A 19,022-nucleotide genomic window follows, 5' to 3' on the forward strand; every position below is an offset into this window, starting at 1 on the left:
CCTGATTATTAGCTGTAGGGAGAATGTTTTGCTCGTAAGTGTGCCATTTAGGTTGAAGTGTCACGACGTTCAGAAAACATGTAGAGAGAGCGAGCAGTGTTAAAAAGTACAAATGTGGCAAAATGCTAACTGAATCCACGTGAATGGTGTTTTTGTGTGTTCATGACAGCATTCTTCTAGATGTTCTAATAGGTTTAATTAAAAGTTAAGAAAAAACTTGGGTAAATTTTTTTTGAGTCAGCAACAGAATTGTACTTAATACCTAGAAACGATAAAAGAGGATTGCAAATTTATTCTGGTCACTCTTACGCCCCCTTTGCTGGCCTAGGAGTACCTCAGGCCACACTTCTGGTCCTGTAAACATTAGTTTTTCCTTGAATTTTTCTAAATAAGACTTCTTAATCTTTCACCAATTAAGTTTCTGTGTGTGGTTTGTTACGCCTAGAACTCTTGATGGATGGAGAGTTTAAAAAGTAATTTAAAAAGTAAGGCTTTTCTCCCTCAAATGGAGAAAGAAAACCACCCAAAAGTTTTGGACAGTGGGAGAGATTGTTTTGACAAGATTTGAGTGCTTCAGTGACAGGCATTGTTCTAATGTTGGGAAGTAACAGTGAACAAGTTTCTGGGTTCTTGAAACTTGCAAAAAAGGGTGGGCCTTAGTTCATTTAGGCTGCCAGAATAAAATAGACTGTGTAGCTTATAACGGAATTTCTCACAATTTAGGCTAGAAGTCAGAGATCAGGGTGCCAGCATGATCAGGTCACGGCCCTCTTCCAGGTCATGATGTGTCATGTTAAGAAGGGCATCAGGGATTTCTGAAACCTCTTTTATTAGGGTACTATTCCCTATCATGAGAATGATCTACCTCCCAGAGGCCCCACCTAATAATACCACCACCCTAGGAGTTGATATTTAAAGCAGGGATTTGGAGGACCAAAAAACTCACATAGCCATGAGGGAAAGACAAATTAGGTGGTAATAATTGCTGTGGGTAAGGATAGGAAATGACAGGGACTTGAGGGCTGCTATTTATGACAATTTCAAAGCCTTACTTAAAAATAGTGAGGGGAGTCACCAAGTGGAAATATAGAAGACAGTCTGAGCAAGGTCAAAGTATAGGAAAAGGGGTCCGATCACATGTGTTGTTTTGTTGTGTAGCAGGGGTACATTCCAAGACTACTTGGAATAATCCCAGTTTTTCTTTCCGGACCTATAATGCATGTGTTGTCACAAGATGAAGATTGTATCTGAATTTAAATTTCTTTTTGCCTTTCAAGGCTACTTGTGCTGATGTTAGTTTTACTAGTGGGTAGCTGAACCACCACCATATATACGGCAGTTTGAGTTCATAAAGAAATACTGCACACCCCCCAAGTTTCCCATTTAGTGTTCATGTGGTTGAAAACTTGAGCCTGTTATTTATCATATAAACCTCAAGAAGCTTTTAAAAGCTTTTAAAAATTAAGTCTCCTTAATTTTTTAAAAATAAATTAATTCCTAAAACTTGGGTTATAGATGTAGTCACCTTCCTGGTAGCATGTGATATTTAGAACTACATTTTAAAAAGTAGGACACATGACAACTCGCTGAGGGTGAAAAAGTAAAACTATAGAAATTATCTGGTTTCTGATGTTTAAGCCACTGAAATCACACCTTAGGACTTAATGTTTCATTATGGTGAGCCAATTCTGAAGTTTTTATTTAGAGCAGAAAGCAGCCTGAAAAGTATGAGGCCTAATTTTCATGTTAAAGATCTAACATTCAACACTCCAAACCTCAGATGGGCTAGAAAGAAACTCCTGAATCAGACTCGCCTTTGGTGATAATGATTATCATACCAGCCTTCTCAAGTTTTCAGTTTGTTGGAAATTTAAACTGGCTAGTGTTAGGAAATCCAGTTTACAGGTCAGGGAACTGGGAAATGTAATTCATGTCATATATTTCTGAAGCTAAATTTCAGGTCCTCAGACAAAAAGATCAAGATGGTTTTCCTATTTATTTTTTTAGAAAAGTCCAGAAGGGATCAAAAAGAACAGTCATCAAGGACACAGGTGCCAGACATAAGGCCGAAGGGTAGCTAGGAAAGTATGCCTTCAGAAAATTTGGGTAACTTGTGTTTTAAAAGCTGGATCTAACATAAATAGTTAGCTCAGTTTTCTGCTGATCTAGCTTTCCCTGCCCTTCCTCCCAACATGGTACAGCTGGCTTGCTTTGCAAGGCCTCAATTGAGGAATTCCACATACATACAGGCTGGTACAGCAGTACTCAGGTCATTAGAAGGATCTCATCACGTTATGGTTTCATTCCAGACCCAACTGTCTTCACTGTGTGAGATTTCACCCCTTGAAAATATGGCTACTTCAATACAAAACAATGTTACATCTTTAGAATGATCAATAAATCATCTTTCCAACTTTACATGCAGCTGAAATGAAAAAGAATGACAGGCTAAGGACAAAATACTGTGAATTTTGTACTGCTGGACTTGTCACTCATGAAATGATCATTAGCTAATGGTCACTAAATTTACATATTCAGGAAATTATATATAGAATACTGCAAAAACACAGTAGAAGACTGAAGTTTGCCCGTTTCAGCTCAGGAAATCCCTTCACTCCCAAGCATGTTGTCCTTTCAACTCCAAAGTTTACTGCTGTTACTGTTTCTCCTCCTTTTGATTGTCCTTTTGCTCCCCAGAGCCAGAGCTTGCAGAGCCTTCTCGCTCGGATGCCATCTGTAAGAAAGCATTTGAGAGTCACTTGTTTAATGTTAAGGGTGACAGTTTGTTCTCTGATGAACTAAAAATGAAGGAGCTATATCCTACCTGTTCCACTCTCCCAGTTTCAGTGATTTCTTCCCTTTGGGTTCAGCCCCTCTCCCTCCCGAAGTATTCAAGAAGACCAGGAAGTTTACTTCCAAGTCCAATACTCCCAGTTCCATAAATGGCTGTGTATCAGTCATCAGTGAAAGTGATCAAGAGCAGTTACATTGAGTTAGGAGCAAAATACCTTTTTGTATGCCATTTCGAAAAGCTTCAATGATGCTTGCTGAAGGGAAGATGCCGCCTGCCTTATGTTTTCTCCCGTTTCACTGTCTTTCCGAGCAAGGAGCTCCCTCATTTTGGAGATCTCTTCTTTTAGCTTGTTGCACTTAAAACCAAAACAAAGCCAGACCCTCATTTTTTTCTGGTTTTCTTAGCCCAGAACATATAGCAGAATGTTTAGAGAGACACTTTTTAAAAGAAACTGCTATCAAGATCCAGAGAAAAATGACTGTCACTGACATCAGTGACAATAGACCCCAAACTTATTGAGCTGTTTTACAAGAGGACTTACTTCATCAGCGGGCAGTTGGTCCTTGAATTCTTCCATCTTGGTCTCTGTGTCATGGATGATTCCTTCAGCCATATTAACTGCTTCAACTCGTTCCTAAGAGAAATTAAAAATGCAGTATGAACGAAGACTTAACAATCAACCTGCTAATGGCTATACACAATTAAGAGTATAAAGAGAGGGAGAAATCACTGTGGTCTGAGATGTCTTAAGAGATTTTAAGCTGGATTCGATGACAATTTTTATATGAGAATAAATAAGAAAGGCACTTCATATAAGTTACGAGTGAAGTAATCACCTTCTTTCGCCGGTCTTCCTCAGCATACTTCTCTGCATTTTTAACCATATTTTCAATATCATCTTTGCTTAATCCACCAGAAGACTGAATCACAACTATAATGAAAAAAAAGGCACCGCATTATTTCTCAGGAAAATGATATGCTTCATATGCTTCTTTCTCTACTGTATTAAGAAAAAGAATCCTCCTGTTCAGAGTAGCTAATCTTGATGTGAATTATGGAGAAGAATAATAACCTACTGGCCTATAATAATCAGAGGGAGACCAAGGGTCTAATATACAGAGATCAGTGATTCAGAGGCTCAGTGCTTGTTTGTTTTGGTGAATAAACACCATACCTGGATAGCGAGACACTGATAACTAAGGAGAATGAGGGCAAGGACTCACCATCCTCCCCTGAGGCTGGGAAGGGGAAGATATACACAGTCTAGAGTGTAGTTCCTAATGGAGAGGAACTACACACTCTAGAGTGTAGTTCCTAATGGAGAGGAACTTCAAAGTCTCTAACCTCTGTTATTTTAGTCACTAAGTCGAGTCTGACTCTCTTGTGATTTCATGGACTGTAGCCTGCCAGGCTCTTCTGTTCATGGGATTTCCCAGGCAAGCATACTGGACTGGGTTGCCATTTCCTTCTCCAGGGCATCTTCCTGACCCAGGGATCAAACCCACATCTGCACTGCAGACGGATTCTTTACCACTGAGCCACTAGGGAAGCCCTTACCTCACTCTTACAATCTAATAAGTAAGAGAACTTACTCTGCTGCTCGCGTCCTGTACCCTTATCTTTGGCAGAAACATGTACAATCCCATTGGCATCAATGTCAAATGTAACTTCAATCTGAGGGACTCCACGAGGGGCTGGGGGAATTCCAATCTAGGATAAATAAATACCAGAGTAAGCTTCTCTCACCAACAGGTCCAGTGCTCTGTTTCCAAAACCTGTATGATCTTCTGGGGGAATAAATTACCTGTTTTCTGGGAGAAACAAGTGAAACTTACACTTTAAATGTACAAAAACAGGAGTTTGTAGGTTAGGGTAGTACTTTCATTGCTGCCTGAAATAAAGAACTCATACCAGTGAGTTCCAGCCAGTTACCAGCTGGCTGCAGCAAGTAGCTGTAGTGGCTTTATGTACCTAAGAATACACAGTGAGAGCAAAGTTCTCCATTGCTCATTGTCAGTAAGAAACAATAAGTAAGGCTGACTAGAAGACAGTAGCAAGTGATTTCCCTAGCAGTTCACTGGTTAAGACTCTGTGCTTCTACTGCAGGGGACACAGGCTAAATCCCTGGTCACGGAACTAAGATCCCACATGCTGTGCAGTGTGGCCAAAAAACCAGCAACAGTATCAAATGTCTTTAAAAGTAGTAATGAGAAATTTATTCTAAAAAGCACTGTTTATGGACATTTCCCTGAAGCTTATAAACTTCTTGACTTAGTTCCCAAGGCACAAGAAGCAAGGCAAGGCTTTCAAGTAAAAACTGAAGCCCTCCAGAAAAATAAATGACCCAATCAAAAAATGGGCCAAAGAACTCAACAGACATTTCTCCAAGGAAGACATACAGATGGCTAACAAACACATGAAAAGATGCTCAACATCACTCATTATCAGAGAAATGCAAATCAAAACCACAATGAGGTACCATTATACGCCAGTTAGGATGGCTGCTATCCAAAAGTCTACAAGCAATAAATGCTGGAGAGGGTGTGGAGAAAAGGGAACCCTCTTACACTGTTGGTGGGAATGCAAATTAGTACAGCCACTATGGAAAACAGTGTGGAGATTTCTTAAAAAGCTGGAAATAGAACTGCCGTATGACCCAGCAATCCCACTTCTGGGCATACACACCAAGGAAACCAGATCTGAAAGAGACACATGCACCCCAATGTTCATCGCAGCACTGTTTATAATAGCCAGGACATGGAAGCAACCTAGATGCCCATCAGCAGACGAATGGATGAGGAAGCTGTGGTACATATACACCATGGAATATTACTCAGCCATTAAAAAGAATTCATTTGAATCAGTTCTAATGAGATGGATGAAACTGGAGCCCATTATACAGAGCGAAGTAAGCCAGAAAGATAAAGACCATTACAGTATACTAACACATATATATGGACTTTAGAAAGATGGTAACGATAACCCTTTATGCAAAACAGAAAAAGAGACTCAGATGTATGGAACAAACTTGTGGACTCTGGGAGAAGGCGAGGGTGGGATGTTTCAGGAGAACAGCATTGAAACATGTATATTATCTAGGGTGAAACGGATAACCAGCTCAGGTTGGGTACATGAGACAAGTGCTCGGGTCTGGTGCACTGGGAAGACCCAGAGGGATCGGGTGGAGAGGGAGGTGGGAGGGGGGACTGGGATGGGGAGTACATGTAAATCCATGGCTAATTCATATCAATGTATAACAAAAACTACTGTAATGATGTAAAGTAATTAGCCTCCAACTAATAAAAATTTTAAAAAATAAAAAAATAAAAATAAAATAAAATAAAATAAACTGCAAGTCTCAACCTAAAAAAAAAAAAAAAAAAAAGAATAGATTATGGAAAACAGCTTTGCATTCACCTAGGTCATAAAATGTCAATAGGCGCCATGGCCAGAAGATAATGTACAAGACTCTCACAAAGAAGTATACATAAAACACCCTGGTTTCATGAAGGATAAGCTGATGTAATATTAAACTATCTTCCCCTTAAAAATGTACTAACTTAGAATCTAAAAGCTACAGTGAAAAATAAAGATTTGCCAGACTCTGCTGCAAAAAAAAAAAAAAAAACAACAAAAAACAACAAAAAAAAACTGAAGCCCTGGTTATCTGGCTGCAGAATTCATTTGAATACTACACGAAAATAACAAAAACTGTGTCTGCAGTTTATAATATTAGGAGTCAGAATAGTGTAACTTCACCATAAAAAGAATGATCATGAGCATGAATTTCAGGATTCCTAATACCTACCAAAGTAAACTGTCCAAGAAGTTTGTTGTCTCCAGCCATCTCTCTCTCACCCTGACACACTTTAATCTCCACTTGAGTCTGTCCATCAGCAGCTGTAGAAAACACCTAGGGGAAAGAAGGAAACTTGCTGGGCTGGCAGCCTGATTAAACCATTACCCCCTACAAACTGCTAACTAAAGGAAGAAATTCACATCCCAACATTGGAAGAATCCTAACGTACACTATGTTCAGAACAAAGGCCTATGTCTTTACAGAGAACAGGAACAGGATTAGCACAGCAGAAGGGCATACAATAGCTATTGTTTCAGCTAAGCAAACACATTGTACAAAGATGCAACACTAGCACATAAGGCCTAGAAGGAGCTATAAAAAGTGAGATGTTGAAACATGCTCATCCAGAGGAATGGGTCAGAGAAAGGACATTTATGTTCATAGTCATAGGAAATCATCACTTTTCTTCAGAATGATACTGTGGCAATATATCACTGCAAGCAAAGCAACAGTCATAGTTCTTTCATAAAAACATCAAAACTCAGAAAGTTTAGGAAGTAATTCTAAATCTAAGACCCACTGTCCAAATAACCCTGGGCTTGGTATCTCAGAACTATCGTTTACTGGGAAGACAAGCACACTCCCCTACTACTGCCTCTGAGAGTAAAGTAGGGATTTTAAAATAATGAGGCTCCTTCTGGCACATTACTGTCCTATGAAGGAAGACACTTGATGACTTCCCTAAAATCACCACCAGGTAACCACCTTACCAGGTAACTTTTCCAGGAATATAAGAGAATAAGTGAGAAGATTCTTACCACCCACCCACATTCAACTAGTGTGAACTGCAAAACAAAAAGAAAAGTTTTCTAGAAAGAGCTCATAGAAGTGGCTACAATCACATCCCTCACAGAATCTAGTATCTCTGTGAGAAAGTAAGGAGGGGGTGACTTTTACCTGGCTCTTCTTGGTTGGAATAGTGGTGTTCCTGTTAATAAGCTTGGTGAAGACACCTCCCAGGGTCTCAATACCCAGAGACAGGGGAGTGACATCCAGCAGCAGCACATCTGTCACATCGCCAGCCAGCACACCTCCCTGAATGGCAGCTCCTATGGCCACAGCCTCATCAGGATTGACAGCTTTACTTGGGGCTCGGCCAAAGAGATCCTGCACAGTCTGTTGAACCTGAGCACCAAGAAAAAAGAACTTTGTCACTAGCTGCTCAGGGCACCTGCCTGAGAACGAGAGCAGTGCGCATTCCCCAGGCCCCACCAGATCCGGGACCGGCTGCTTAACGTCCAGAAATGTTTACTCAAATTATTATTTTGCAATTGAGTTCTTTTTAATGAGTTAAGTATATTATTTGGAAACACGTATTTTACTCGGAATATCTCATTTATAGCCTTTTAAAATTTGTAAACAATTTGCCTAAGTTTTGTCATCTGATTTCCCAAGCAACACACTAGGAATAGAAGCGAAAGGCAAGGGGACTTAAATGTATATTGTCCAAATCCTCTTCTATGTATCAACTAAAACTCAGCTTAAAAGCAGCAGTAGTAATTCAGTAATTCAATACTGGTGCTGATGTGAGGCATGTTTTCCCCTCCATATTTTACTAATGATAGGAAAAAGTTTATTTGAATATAACATCTGAGAATAGGAATATGACATCTGAGATAATTTGTTAACATAAAGATATCTGCTTGATTCAAAGCCTCTCTTTTTCACCCCCAGTTTATTGTCTGCATTATTTAAGCATAAGAACTCAAAAGAAAAAATTATGAAAATCAAAGTCCAAGATCGTTCTATTCAAGATATAAAGAATTATACCTTCAACATGTTCTGTGCTCAGTCATTAGTTTTCCACACACCTGTCTTATCAGAATGATGTGTTGATACAATGCATCATTGCACAAATCTCTGTTGAAGATGGTATTAGAAACCCAAACAATATACTGCAAAACACATATCCAAAACTGCCTATAGAGGCTAGTTAGTTAAGCTGTATGTTAAGGTGTCTTGGAACTCATACTGTTTCATTCTGAAAAATTCTCTAAAACTAAAGTTCAGGGTCCTCCTTGCTAGTACTCCAAAGACATTCCCCCACCTTCTTAATCCCTTTAAAAAATACTCTTTAAGACTAGAACTCTAGCGAGTACACAAATTCATACCCCTTTCAGGCCAAAGCGGTAGAAAGGTCACATACACATGTCCCTACACAACATAAGCCATATGGTGTGCATATGCTATGTCCTAAGAAATCATATGTTGGCCCTCTCTGCTCTCCATGCCAAGAATTCCATGGGTACTTACCTTGGGCATCCTAGTCATGCCACCAACCAGAATCACTTCTCCTATGTCACTCTTGCTGACTTCTGCATCTTGCATGGCTTTTTGGCATGGGGCAATGGTCCTTTTGATTAGATCAGTAACAATCCCTTCAAACTGAGCCCGAGTCAGCTTCATATTCAAATGCTTGGGTCCAGAAGCATCCATTGTAAGGTAAGGCAAATTGATGTCAGTCTGCAAGGGAAGCAGGAAGACCAGTTGTGAAGTCTCTCTATTACTTCAATTAAAGACTACACACTAGAAAATATTTCAAGTCACAGGGAAGATCAGACACACTTTAAATGAACAGCTACCAAAGACAGACTCTTAAAAAGATTTAACCTCTTATCTTCTCAGAAGTAACACTACAAACCTATTAATAATAATGAAGGATGGAACAGAGAAGCAGGAAAAAAAATCCCCATTCAGAAGGTGAAGAATTGTCCTGACATTAAAACATGCATTAAGTAATGACACTACTGTGTTTTTACCAAGTTTTTTAAAAAAATTGTGTACTTTTGAGAAAAAAGTATGCTCTGAACCAAATAATCTGCCACTAAACCAGGGCTTTACAAGTCTAAGATAGTTAAAAAAGCTACAACAAAAATGCCTAAAGGACTGACTACTGCTATGATAGTTACAGAGAGCAGCAAACACTGCTACAGTCACACCATGTAACATATAGTATCAATAAACGTCAAATCCTAATAAGGCATGGATTAAGAATATTTAGACTGACAAAACTCACTACTAAACATGCAGAAACAGGTGTCTCAGGGGGGAACTCCCAGGAAGAGAGTTAAATTTATGCTGCACCTCCAACTTTACATCAAACAAGGCCAAAAAGCAATAAAGACTGAAGGGAGCAAATCCTTAGCCACTTTTCTTCAGGGAGAGTACCCTGGACAGTTAAAGGCTTAATAAGAATTAACAAACCTTCTGTAAAAACAGTGATACTGGATATAGTTTTAAGAACACCAATAACAATTTCCTCTTTGCACAATGTCAAACCGAATCAGAAAAAAGTTAATGCAATCCAACAGAACTTTCTGTGGCAATGGAAATGCTACTTGTGCTTCTCAATCCCGCAGCCACTAGTCACACATGGCTGAAAAGCTGAAATTCACCTAGTGCAACTGAGAAATGGAATTCTTAAAAATTGTATTTTGAGACTTCCCTGGTGGGTCCAGTGGCTAAGACTCAGCTCCCAATACAGGGCACCCAGGTTTGATCCCTGGTTAGGGAACTAGATCCCACATGCTGCAACTAAGGGTTTGTATGCAACCAAGACCCAGTGCAGTCAAATAAATATTTTTAAATTGTATTTAATCTTAAATAGCCATATGTGGTTACTGTACTAGTGCAGTTCCATGTGCTCTAAGTTACAAACTGAAAAACTCCAGTACTTTCCACCTTCAAATGCCAGTTCCATCATGAAGTTTTGTCCCTTCTCTCTCTCAAATCAACCATCTATCTCTCCCTACCTCACCCTGGTCCAAGTCCTTTCCTCTCTCACCACCTGGTGTAGTTTTAACAGCCCTCTACATTTTTTCACACCCACTCAGGCTGCCACAGCTCCCCCACATTTTCCACTTCACCTCAGGGTGCTTTCCCCAAACCTGACCATGTCACTGCCCCATCTTAAAATTTTTCAGTGATTTGTAGTCAATTATCTCAGGAAAGATACCAAATCCTCCAATCTGTAAAGCCTCCAGCCTTATCTTCTATGGTCCTCCTGCCCCTCTAGTCTGTACTTCAGCCACATTGACCCTTTCTCAGGTCTTACCCCACTACCTCATACTTATCTGACACTTTATGTGTTCCTATCAACTCACCTTGCAGGAGGCTCTAATTATGTCAAATACCTGTCAAGTTCCTCTATTATAAATCTAAGTTTGCCTGTTTTAGAAAATAAAATTAACATATACACTTATAGTACCACTGCTATTTACTACACAGTCCTAAGCATGTTATACACCTATTAATTTACTAATCCTCACAACTCTAAGGGGGAAATGGTGTGCTAATTACCCTCATTTTATAGACAAGAAAACAAACATTAGTAATTCATCCAAAGTCATATAGCAAACAATGAAATAGAAACTTAATCTCCACCAGTCTATCTACAGAGTAACTGTTAACCTCTATATTACTTCTGACATTTATTGATATAATGTTTAATTAATGTCCACCTCTCCAAACTACAGTATAAATTCCACAAGGGCAATAAATGCTTCTATGAGTTTAACCTACAGACTTACAATCACATATGCACAAACACTAACGTACAAAGATGGTCAATATATCTTGCTATTAATAAAAAGCAAAATGCAAAGAAACAATCTAAGTACCTTTCAATAGGATACAGCCATAGTAAAACCAACCAAGTTATCACTCCAAGAAGTGAACCCCCTAGGAAGAAAGAATCATAAGCTATCCTCTGGTAGTGTTACATATTTCAGTCTCAACCATCATGCTGCAAATTCTGACAGCTGAACAAAGGAATACCATCAACTTCATGGATGACCCTGTACAACTTTGTCCCTCTTTCATAGCTGCTATTAAAAAAAAAAATCCAGATGTGACTGAAGGTCACCCACTTTACCAACACAACAACAGCCGCTATAAACACCTCTTCCCTTCCCAGAGTGGGTAATCAACTACCTACCTAGCAGTATGCTCTTTCCTGCTGCCACTTGAGAATCTAGAATTAGAACTCCTGCTATCTTGTTATATTCCTGACATGGACCTAACATGCTGTTATGCTTTTCTTAGTGGTTAAGGCAAAGAGAAACTTCATCTCTCAAAACTGGAGCAACATATGGTAAAACCTTCAACAGATTTAAGCAAATCTGCCCATGGAGGCAAACTCGCACAGGTACATATTCCCCGGCTTTCAGCCAGGTTTCATTAACTCACTGTCTAGACTGGTGATCTAAATAAATTAGAGACTTACATAAAAAAGGTGTCTGAAATAAAAACAGAAGTAGTTCTGAGAGTCTCCTAGTATTTCCAGGTTAGTAATTCTAATTTTGCACACTGCTCAGTCTAGATGCAGGAGACATAAGAGACTTGGGTTCAATTCCTGGGTCAGGAAGATCCCCTGAAGGAGGAAATGGCGACCCACTCCAATATTCTTGCATGGAGAATCCTGTGGACATAGGAGCCCGGCGGGTTACGGCCCATAGGGTCACAAAAAGTCCAAAAAGTTGGAAAAGACTGAAGTGACTTAGCATAATGGTGCAGTCTAGATTTTAAAAATGCCATCTTGAATGCAAATAAGTATATTCAATGTCATTCAGCTCTCAATTAAACCATTATTTGGCTCCTGTAACATAACCTGATTTGGTGCTTAACAAATTTCAGCTCACTCATTAAAAACACAATGATTCTATTAATGGAAAAGCATTTTTTACCACCAACCAGAAAATGGTTAAAAAAAAAAAAAATCTCACCAACATTATGCCAATTAACATATGCTATTCAAGTAAACTCCAGCTGAAAAGATCCATCAAGGGGGCTGGAATTTGTCCATGTCTCACCTGCACAGATGAAGAGAGTTCACACTTGGCCTTCTCAGCAGCTTCCCGAACTCTCTGAAGCGCCATGTTGTCTTTGGTCAAATCAACCCCCGTCTAACAAAGAATATAACTAGTGTAAGTGAGAAAATGAATACTACTTAAATCGCAGTGGTAAGGTGTAGACAAGACAAAATAAAGCCATACCTTCATAAACAAGCAAAAATTAACTATTGCCTTTAAAAATCTACAGGAAAAAGACCTAATCTGAAAAAGATATGTCTGGAGTTAAAGGGATGAACTATTCTCACTTCTTTCCAGCTGTAGGATTCTAGCTCAAAAAAGGAGTTCTCAAAATTCCTTTTGTGAATTTTGGTGGTATTCTCCCACTTTTCCAAAACTTGCTTTAAACCACACCTCACTTTTATAAAAGATTTATATTAATACCTGTTTTTGCCAACCAAGGGAAATCTGAAAAGGATTTTCACATTTACAAAAAAGGCAAAAAGGACAACTAATATTCAGCATTTGCTTTGCAGCAAGCCATTAAAGAAGCAGTGTGCACCCCAAGCTCCTTGCCCAGTAACTACACTTATCTGAGTATCAAGCCACCATAGCTTTGAACTATCTGGAAGCATATGAACATTTTGTTTTGTGCATCCGTTAGAAAAAAGGTGCCCTAAGGTAATTGCTTCTTTGCTTCACAACATTTCATAAGTCTCACAGGAAGACATTTTCAGATAGTGGAGGAAACCTATATAGTTGTCCATCAGTATCTGTGAGGATTGGTTCTAGCACTTCTCTCCAAAAACGTGGATTCCCCAATCCAAAGACATTCAGGTTTCTTACATATAATGCCATAGTACTATTGTACACCAGGTACTGTATCCTTTTCATTGTTGTCTGTTCACAATTTGAAGTTACAATAACTGGAACAGTTCAGAGCACCCATGAAACTGAAATGCAATTTCAGTGGACTGTGCAACAGTCTACTAAAGGGAGAAAAAATCATAAAGCAAACTGCAGTCCAAAGAAATTCTCAGTTGAATTTCAATGTCTACATATTAACCACACTGGTAACTAACCTCTCTTTTGAACTCCTTCACAATGTGACGCAGCAAGGCCTGGTCAAAGTCTTCACCACCTAAGAAAGTGTCTCCATTGGTGGATTTCACCTCAAATACTCCTTTCTGAATTTCCAGTATGGAAATATCAAAAGTTCCACCACCTAAATCATACACAGCAATGCTAGAAAGAAAAAAGAAGGCCTTCAAGAACCAAATTCATCACAGGTAGAGTTCAGTCACCAAACTAACATACACCTGGCTATTTCCCCCCACCCAGGTATAATTATGAAAATTGACGACTGCCTAAGTGTCGTATGTCTTAACATATGGTCCTTATAGCAACATGTAAAACATGTAAGAGTTAAAATGAAATGCTAAACTTCTGGATGAATACTTGCCAACAGGCATACCAAGGGAGTAAAATAACCATAGTCAGTACTTTTAAAAAGAAAAGAAAGAAAGAAAAGAGGAAAAAGTAATCAAAGGAATAGTCCTGAAATGAATGAAAAACACACACCATAGGAACCTGGGGAAAAGGTCAAGGCAGTACATTTTTAGTCTAAGGCGCAACACTAAGAAATCAAGATGATGATTGAGGATAGATTTCAAGATTCCATGAACTTAGTCTCACGCATATAAGTAGAATTTTATTACACAAACTTACATTTTGTCTTCTGATTTGTCCAGACCGTAAGCCAGAGCAGCGGCTGTGGGTTCATTAATTACCCGAAGTACATTTAGTCCAGATATCTGGCCAGCATCCTTAGTGGCCTACAGAAAAAAGAAAAAATGCATTTTTTACCCTTGTGTCCCAAGTACCATTTATTTCGTGACTAAAAATGCTAACTGAACTCACCTGTCTCTGAGAGTCATTGAAATAAGCTGGGACTGTGATCACAGCATTTTTTGCTGTATGCCCCAAATAATTTTCTGGAAAAGAAATCAATGAAAATCAACCATGAGAAGAATCCTATCAGATAAAACAAGCTACAATTAATGCAGCCTGACAACCCATGTCATCCTCTTGAGATCACAAACAGTACCCATTAGTTTTTTAGCATATGACCTAACATGTAGAGATCTTACTGAAAAACACTGTGATTTAAAAAACCCAAGATCTCACCTTTAACACATTAGTGAAGGCTCATCAACTATAATGACCTAGTTTTTTAGACTTAAAAGAGTCACTCTTCCTCAAACAGGAAGTTATAAGTTTTATCTAACAGACACAAAAGCTTAACGTGTAGTCTTTTGGTTTCCCTTCTGGGAAAAATAAACATGCAAGCCACCATTAGGAAAACTTGGAAGAGAAGTTCAATTTGTAGAGAAAGAGTAATGAAGTTTTGCCATTTCTAGGTATTCTGTGCAAAAGCCACTGCAAACTCATTCAAAGGTCAATGAGATACAGAAGCCAGTGATCTCAGAGTAATGATGCAGTTTTCTGAATTTTCCAAGATATGAACTAAGCTTTCTCACCTGCAGTCTCTTTCATCTTCATCAACACAAATGCTCCAATCTGACTTGGGGAATAGAGTTTTCCATGAGCTTCAACCCAGGCATCACCATTAGAGGCACGGACAATTTTAAAAGGAACATTTTTACTGAAAGACACAAATATTTTGAGAAAACATACCAGCACAATCCATCAAGAAGTTACCATACACCATGAAAGCCCATCTTCCACCCCACGAGATCCATGGTCAACAAATGAGAACTTCAGGAATTCACTTAGTGAAATCCTTTAGAAAGTAATCATTAACATGTAAAAACATCCTGATGAAACCTGAACATTCTTCTCATCAAAAATTTATGCAGCTGCTTTGGATAACACAGAGATACCATATAACTAGGAAACTTCATTACTAGATGTCTACCCAAGAGAAATGAAAATGTACATCCACATAGAAACCTACAAATGTTTATGGTAGCATTACTCAGTAACAGCCACAAAGTGGGAACAACCCAAATGTCATCAACAAATAAACACTAAATTCTCTATGTATGTGTGCAATGGAGCATTATTTGGCCATAAAAACAAATGAAATACTGATAACATGAGACAGCAAGGATAAACCTTGAAAACATATTGAACTATCTGATCAGCACAAGATGAAGCCTGTGTCATTATCTGTCTCATGTTTAACACCAATTTACATGGTCCAGGTATGACTACCCAAATCTTCATATATCATGTCACACATAGCAAAGTCCTAATCTGTGAAGGCAGAATTGAATATTTTGAAGAAGACACCCTCTGGGCAGGGGCAGGGCCTGTCCCCAGGGATCCTGCTAGTAAGTCTGTTCTATACAGCCTTTGCAAATAAATACAGTCTTACTATTACTCACATGTCCTTCTGAACTTCTGGGTCATCATATCGCCGACCAATAAGACGCTTGGTAGCATAGAATGTGTTGTTTGGATTGGTGACAGCCTGTCGCTTGGCCGGCATGCCAACAAGTCTCTCACCATCTGCTGTAAAGGCTACAACTGAAGGGGTGGTTCTGGCACCTTCAGCGTTCTCTAGCACCTAAAACTCCCAAAGGAGGACAGAGTAAGGTTCCAGTCACCACCACTGTCTTTGTATCAATCATTTGAGACACAGAGCAAACATTAAACAGCAGTACTACTGAGGATATTTTTCTGCCCTGTAAATACTGATACAGTAAGCAACTGCTATTTGAGATTGAAACAATCAACTAAGAACTTAAAAAAAACCACACAGGAATATATATAAATCAGATCTTTCTTACTGTTGTCATACAATTAATTGTACTTTTGTTTTGGTGATGGCTAAAAATTTCAGGCATTAAAAAAAATTTGCAGATTCCCCTGGTGGTCCCCTGCCAATGCAGAGGATACAGGTTGGATCCCTGGTCTGGAAAGATTCCACATGGTGTGGGGCAACTAAGCCCATGTGCCACAACTACTGATGGCTGAGCACCCTAGAGATCCTGGTCCACAATAAGAGAAGCCACTGCAACAAGACAGTAGCGCCCACTGGCCGCAACTAGAAAAAGCTTTCATGTAGCAATGAAGACCCAGCGCAGTAAAGAAAAAAATTATTTTTTAATCGCCAAAAAGGAATTAAAAGATCCAGGTGCTTCAAATATTATTGAGGAGAACCATGTGGGAATAAAGATTTTTAAGAGCAGAATATTAAAAAAAAAAAAGAACAGAATAGGTAGGATTCAGGAGGAAGAGCCTCTACCACAGCAGGAAATAAAGAACATTATTTACTTATGACCCAGCCTTTGCATTACTTGGAGCTCCACTTGCTTCTAGACTGTTTCTGCACCTTTAACTTTTGTTTAACTGACTTACAGAAAGGTAAAATTTTATTACCTCTGTACTAGGACACACTTCAATCCTGGGAAGTTAAATCCGTTTGATTATTACCAGCATAAATTAAGCACAAAGATGCACCTCAAGAGAGTCTTAAGAATTTAAACACATCCTTTAAAATGTCCCTTATCTAAGCCAAAGGACACAGAATTCTAAATTGTCTACTAGCTACCACTATACAGTCCAGAGCCTCCAATTATGCTCACCTTTGCTTGTTTACCTTCCATAACTGCCACACAGGAGTTGGTAGTACCCAAATCAATACCAACAACTGCTCCCTTGATTGCTTCTGATCTGTAAGACATTTAAAACAATGCTACGATCAGTTAACAGTGGTCTCCAAGATGGTGGTAAAAAAGACCTATTTTACAATATGAAGGTAAACCTTGAAGAAGGTTTGGTAGAAAACAATTATTTGCTACTGTGGTGAAATAAACATTCTGTTAATAAATATAAGTGGGTTTTTTCCTGAACAAAATAATCATAAATTTAGAGACCACTGCTCTAGGACTTAATATTTATCATCTTACTATTAAAGGAAATGAAATTATACTTACGCATAGTCCCGCCTTGAAACAATTCTAAAAGCCTCATGACTAAGGCCATTCCAGCCATCCTTAAAAAAAAAAAAAAAAAAAAAAAATTGCATCAGCCATCAACTACATATGAAAACTTGGGCTTAACTATTCTTCTGAAGAATATGTGAACGTTTGAGATTTTCATTCTGAGTAGCTACCGTGCATAAAGTTCATTGAAATAGTAAGATATTTTATGTATAACAGGCATAACGGTACTGACACGGCAATCAAGTCCAAGAAAGTATAAGTTTTCCAAATATCAAACAAATTCATGTAAAACTGCCCTGAATTACATTACCAAAAGGTTACTCAACTTCGGCATTATTGATTTTGAACAAAACTTTTGATGGGAGCTGGGCTGTTCTATGCACTGCAGGGTGTTCAGCAACAACTTGAATCTTTACAACTAGAACCTAGCAGCATGGTTACCCAGATTGTAACCACCAAAGTCATTTTCAAACACTGCCAAACATTCCCTGGAGAAGCAAAAATACATTACAAAATAACTACTCAATTTCACTATCACAGCAGTGTCCACTTAAGATCCACACATGTGTGTGTTGCAAATATAGATTTAACTTAATCTGAGCCATTTCCCCTGATGTTGCCAAGCTAATGCTTTAAGGGGACTAGAATTAGCAACCTTATGAATCAGTTGGGGGGGGGGGGGTGTCAGGAGTGGCCTCAGATCAGGATGAAAGACCTGTTACATTTTCACTTCAGGGTATTCCAAGTGGTCCTTTACTCAACCTGACCGCAAAGAAACACAATTCCAAAAGATGTATTTCTAGTCTTACACGATAATGAGCAATCACTCCATGGCCTTTTCCCGATTTGCTTATTTTTTCTGAAATAACGGAGATGATTTTGGGAAAACAACTATTAAATGTTCGCAAACAAGAAAATCAGAGCTTGACTTTTCATTTATGCTCGGATGCTCTTTCTTCCTTCGTCATATCACAGCAACGGGGTCCTTGCACACTCCGGATTTTAGAAGACTCCTTCTACCCCTAAGCGAAAATGAAAACTATAATAGCTTTTCCTTCCCTATAGACTACGACCTCAAGGCCAAAACTGCGTAATCCGTATCAAAAAGCCTATCAGAACGACTACCAGCTACTTGGTGAAATATAACGGTGAAATAAAACTCTACGCTCCCAAGGGGTGTGACTCAGCAAAGAGAGAAAGGCAAAACCCTGAATTAATCCTTGAATCAGCAACACTGAATACTGAAGATCTGTTATTTTCCATCTCTCCTCTTTCCTGGAGGATTCTGACCCCGAAGGCCGCGGCCTGCAGCATTGAGTTCCAAGACCGTGAGCCCCTCGGGGAGGGCCCGGCAGTCCCTTACCTGGTGGCGGGCGGCTGTGGGGCCCCGGGAGGCTGCGGTGCCGACAAGACGGGATACTGCGGCTCGGCTGGCGCTTATCATGGCTGCTATACGGTGGAAGTACCAGACAGCAAAGACGCGCTCGGGCGGCCGAGGGTAGCGCGGCGCAGAGGTGCTAGCGCTTCTGGATACCTCCTACCACGTGGGGTGGGGGGCGGGGGTTGACCGCTGCGGCCTGGAAGCCCGCTCATCCTCTGAGGCGCCG

General features: G+C 39.4%; 1 protein-coding gene and 1 non-coding gene across 2 annotated transcripts; both read right to left on the minus strand.

Annotated features, from left to right (window-relative positions):
* Positions 1-1,977: 1,977 nt before the first annotated feature.
* Positions 1,978-18,980, minus strand: HSPA9 (heat shock protein family A (Hsp70) member 9). The gene is made up of 17 exons (XM_020908401.2): positions 18,779-18,980; positions 17,407-17,465; positions 17,056-17,143; positions 15,853-16,034; positions 14,983-15,107; positions 14,363-14,436; positions 14,171-14,277; positions 13,525-13,687; positions 12,464-12,556; positions 8,907-9,116; positions 7,551-7,778; positions 6,603-6,707; positions 4,387-4,504; positions 3,631-3,725; positions 3,336-3,428; positions 3,009-3,149; positions 1,978-2,734 (listed from the first exon to the last, which is right to left on the minus strand). The coding sequence occupies exons 1-17, from the start codon at positions 18,857-18,859 to the stop codon at positions 2,657-2,659; spliced, it is 2,040 nt and encodes a 679-aa protein (XP_020764060.1). The 5' UTR covers positions 18,860-18,980; the 3' UTR covers positions 1,978-2,656.
* LOC139034549 (small nucleolar RNA SNORD63) lies at positions 8,437-8,507 on the minus strand. The gene has a single exon (XR_011487087.1). It is a non-coding gene; the product is annotated as a small nucleolar RNA SNORD63 (small nucleolar RNA).
* Positions 18,981-19,022: the final 42 nt, after the last annotated feature.

The sequence above is a fragment of the Odocoileus virginianus genome, chromosome 3 (assembly GCF_023699985.2).
Source record: "Odocoileus virginianus isolate 20LAN1187 ecotype Illinois chromosome 3, Ovbor_1.2, whole genome shotgun sequence".
NCBI lineage: Eukaryota > Metazoa > Chordata > Mammalia > Artiodactyla > Cervidae > Odocoileus > Odocoileus virginianus.

Coding starts and splice junctions, on each gene's coding strand:
- HSPA9 (XM_020908401.2), bottom strand. CDS start 18,859: ATGATAAGCGCCAGCCGAGCCGCAGTATCCCGTCTTGTCGGCACCGCA. Junction 17,466..18,778: donor CCACAGCCGCCCGCCACCAG/GTAAGGGACTGC, acceptor TTTTTTTTTAAG/GATGGCTGGAATGGCCTTAG. Junction 6,708..7,550: donor TTCCAACCAAGAAGAGCCAG/GTAAAAGTCACC, acceptor TCTTTCCCCTAG/GTGTTTTCTACAGCTGCTGA.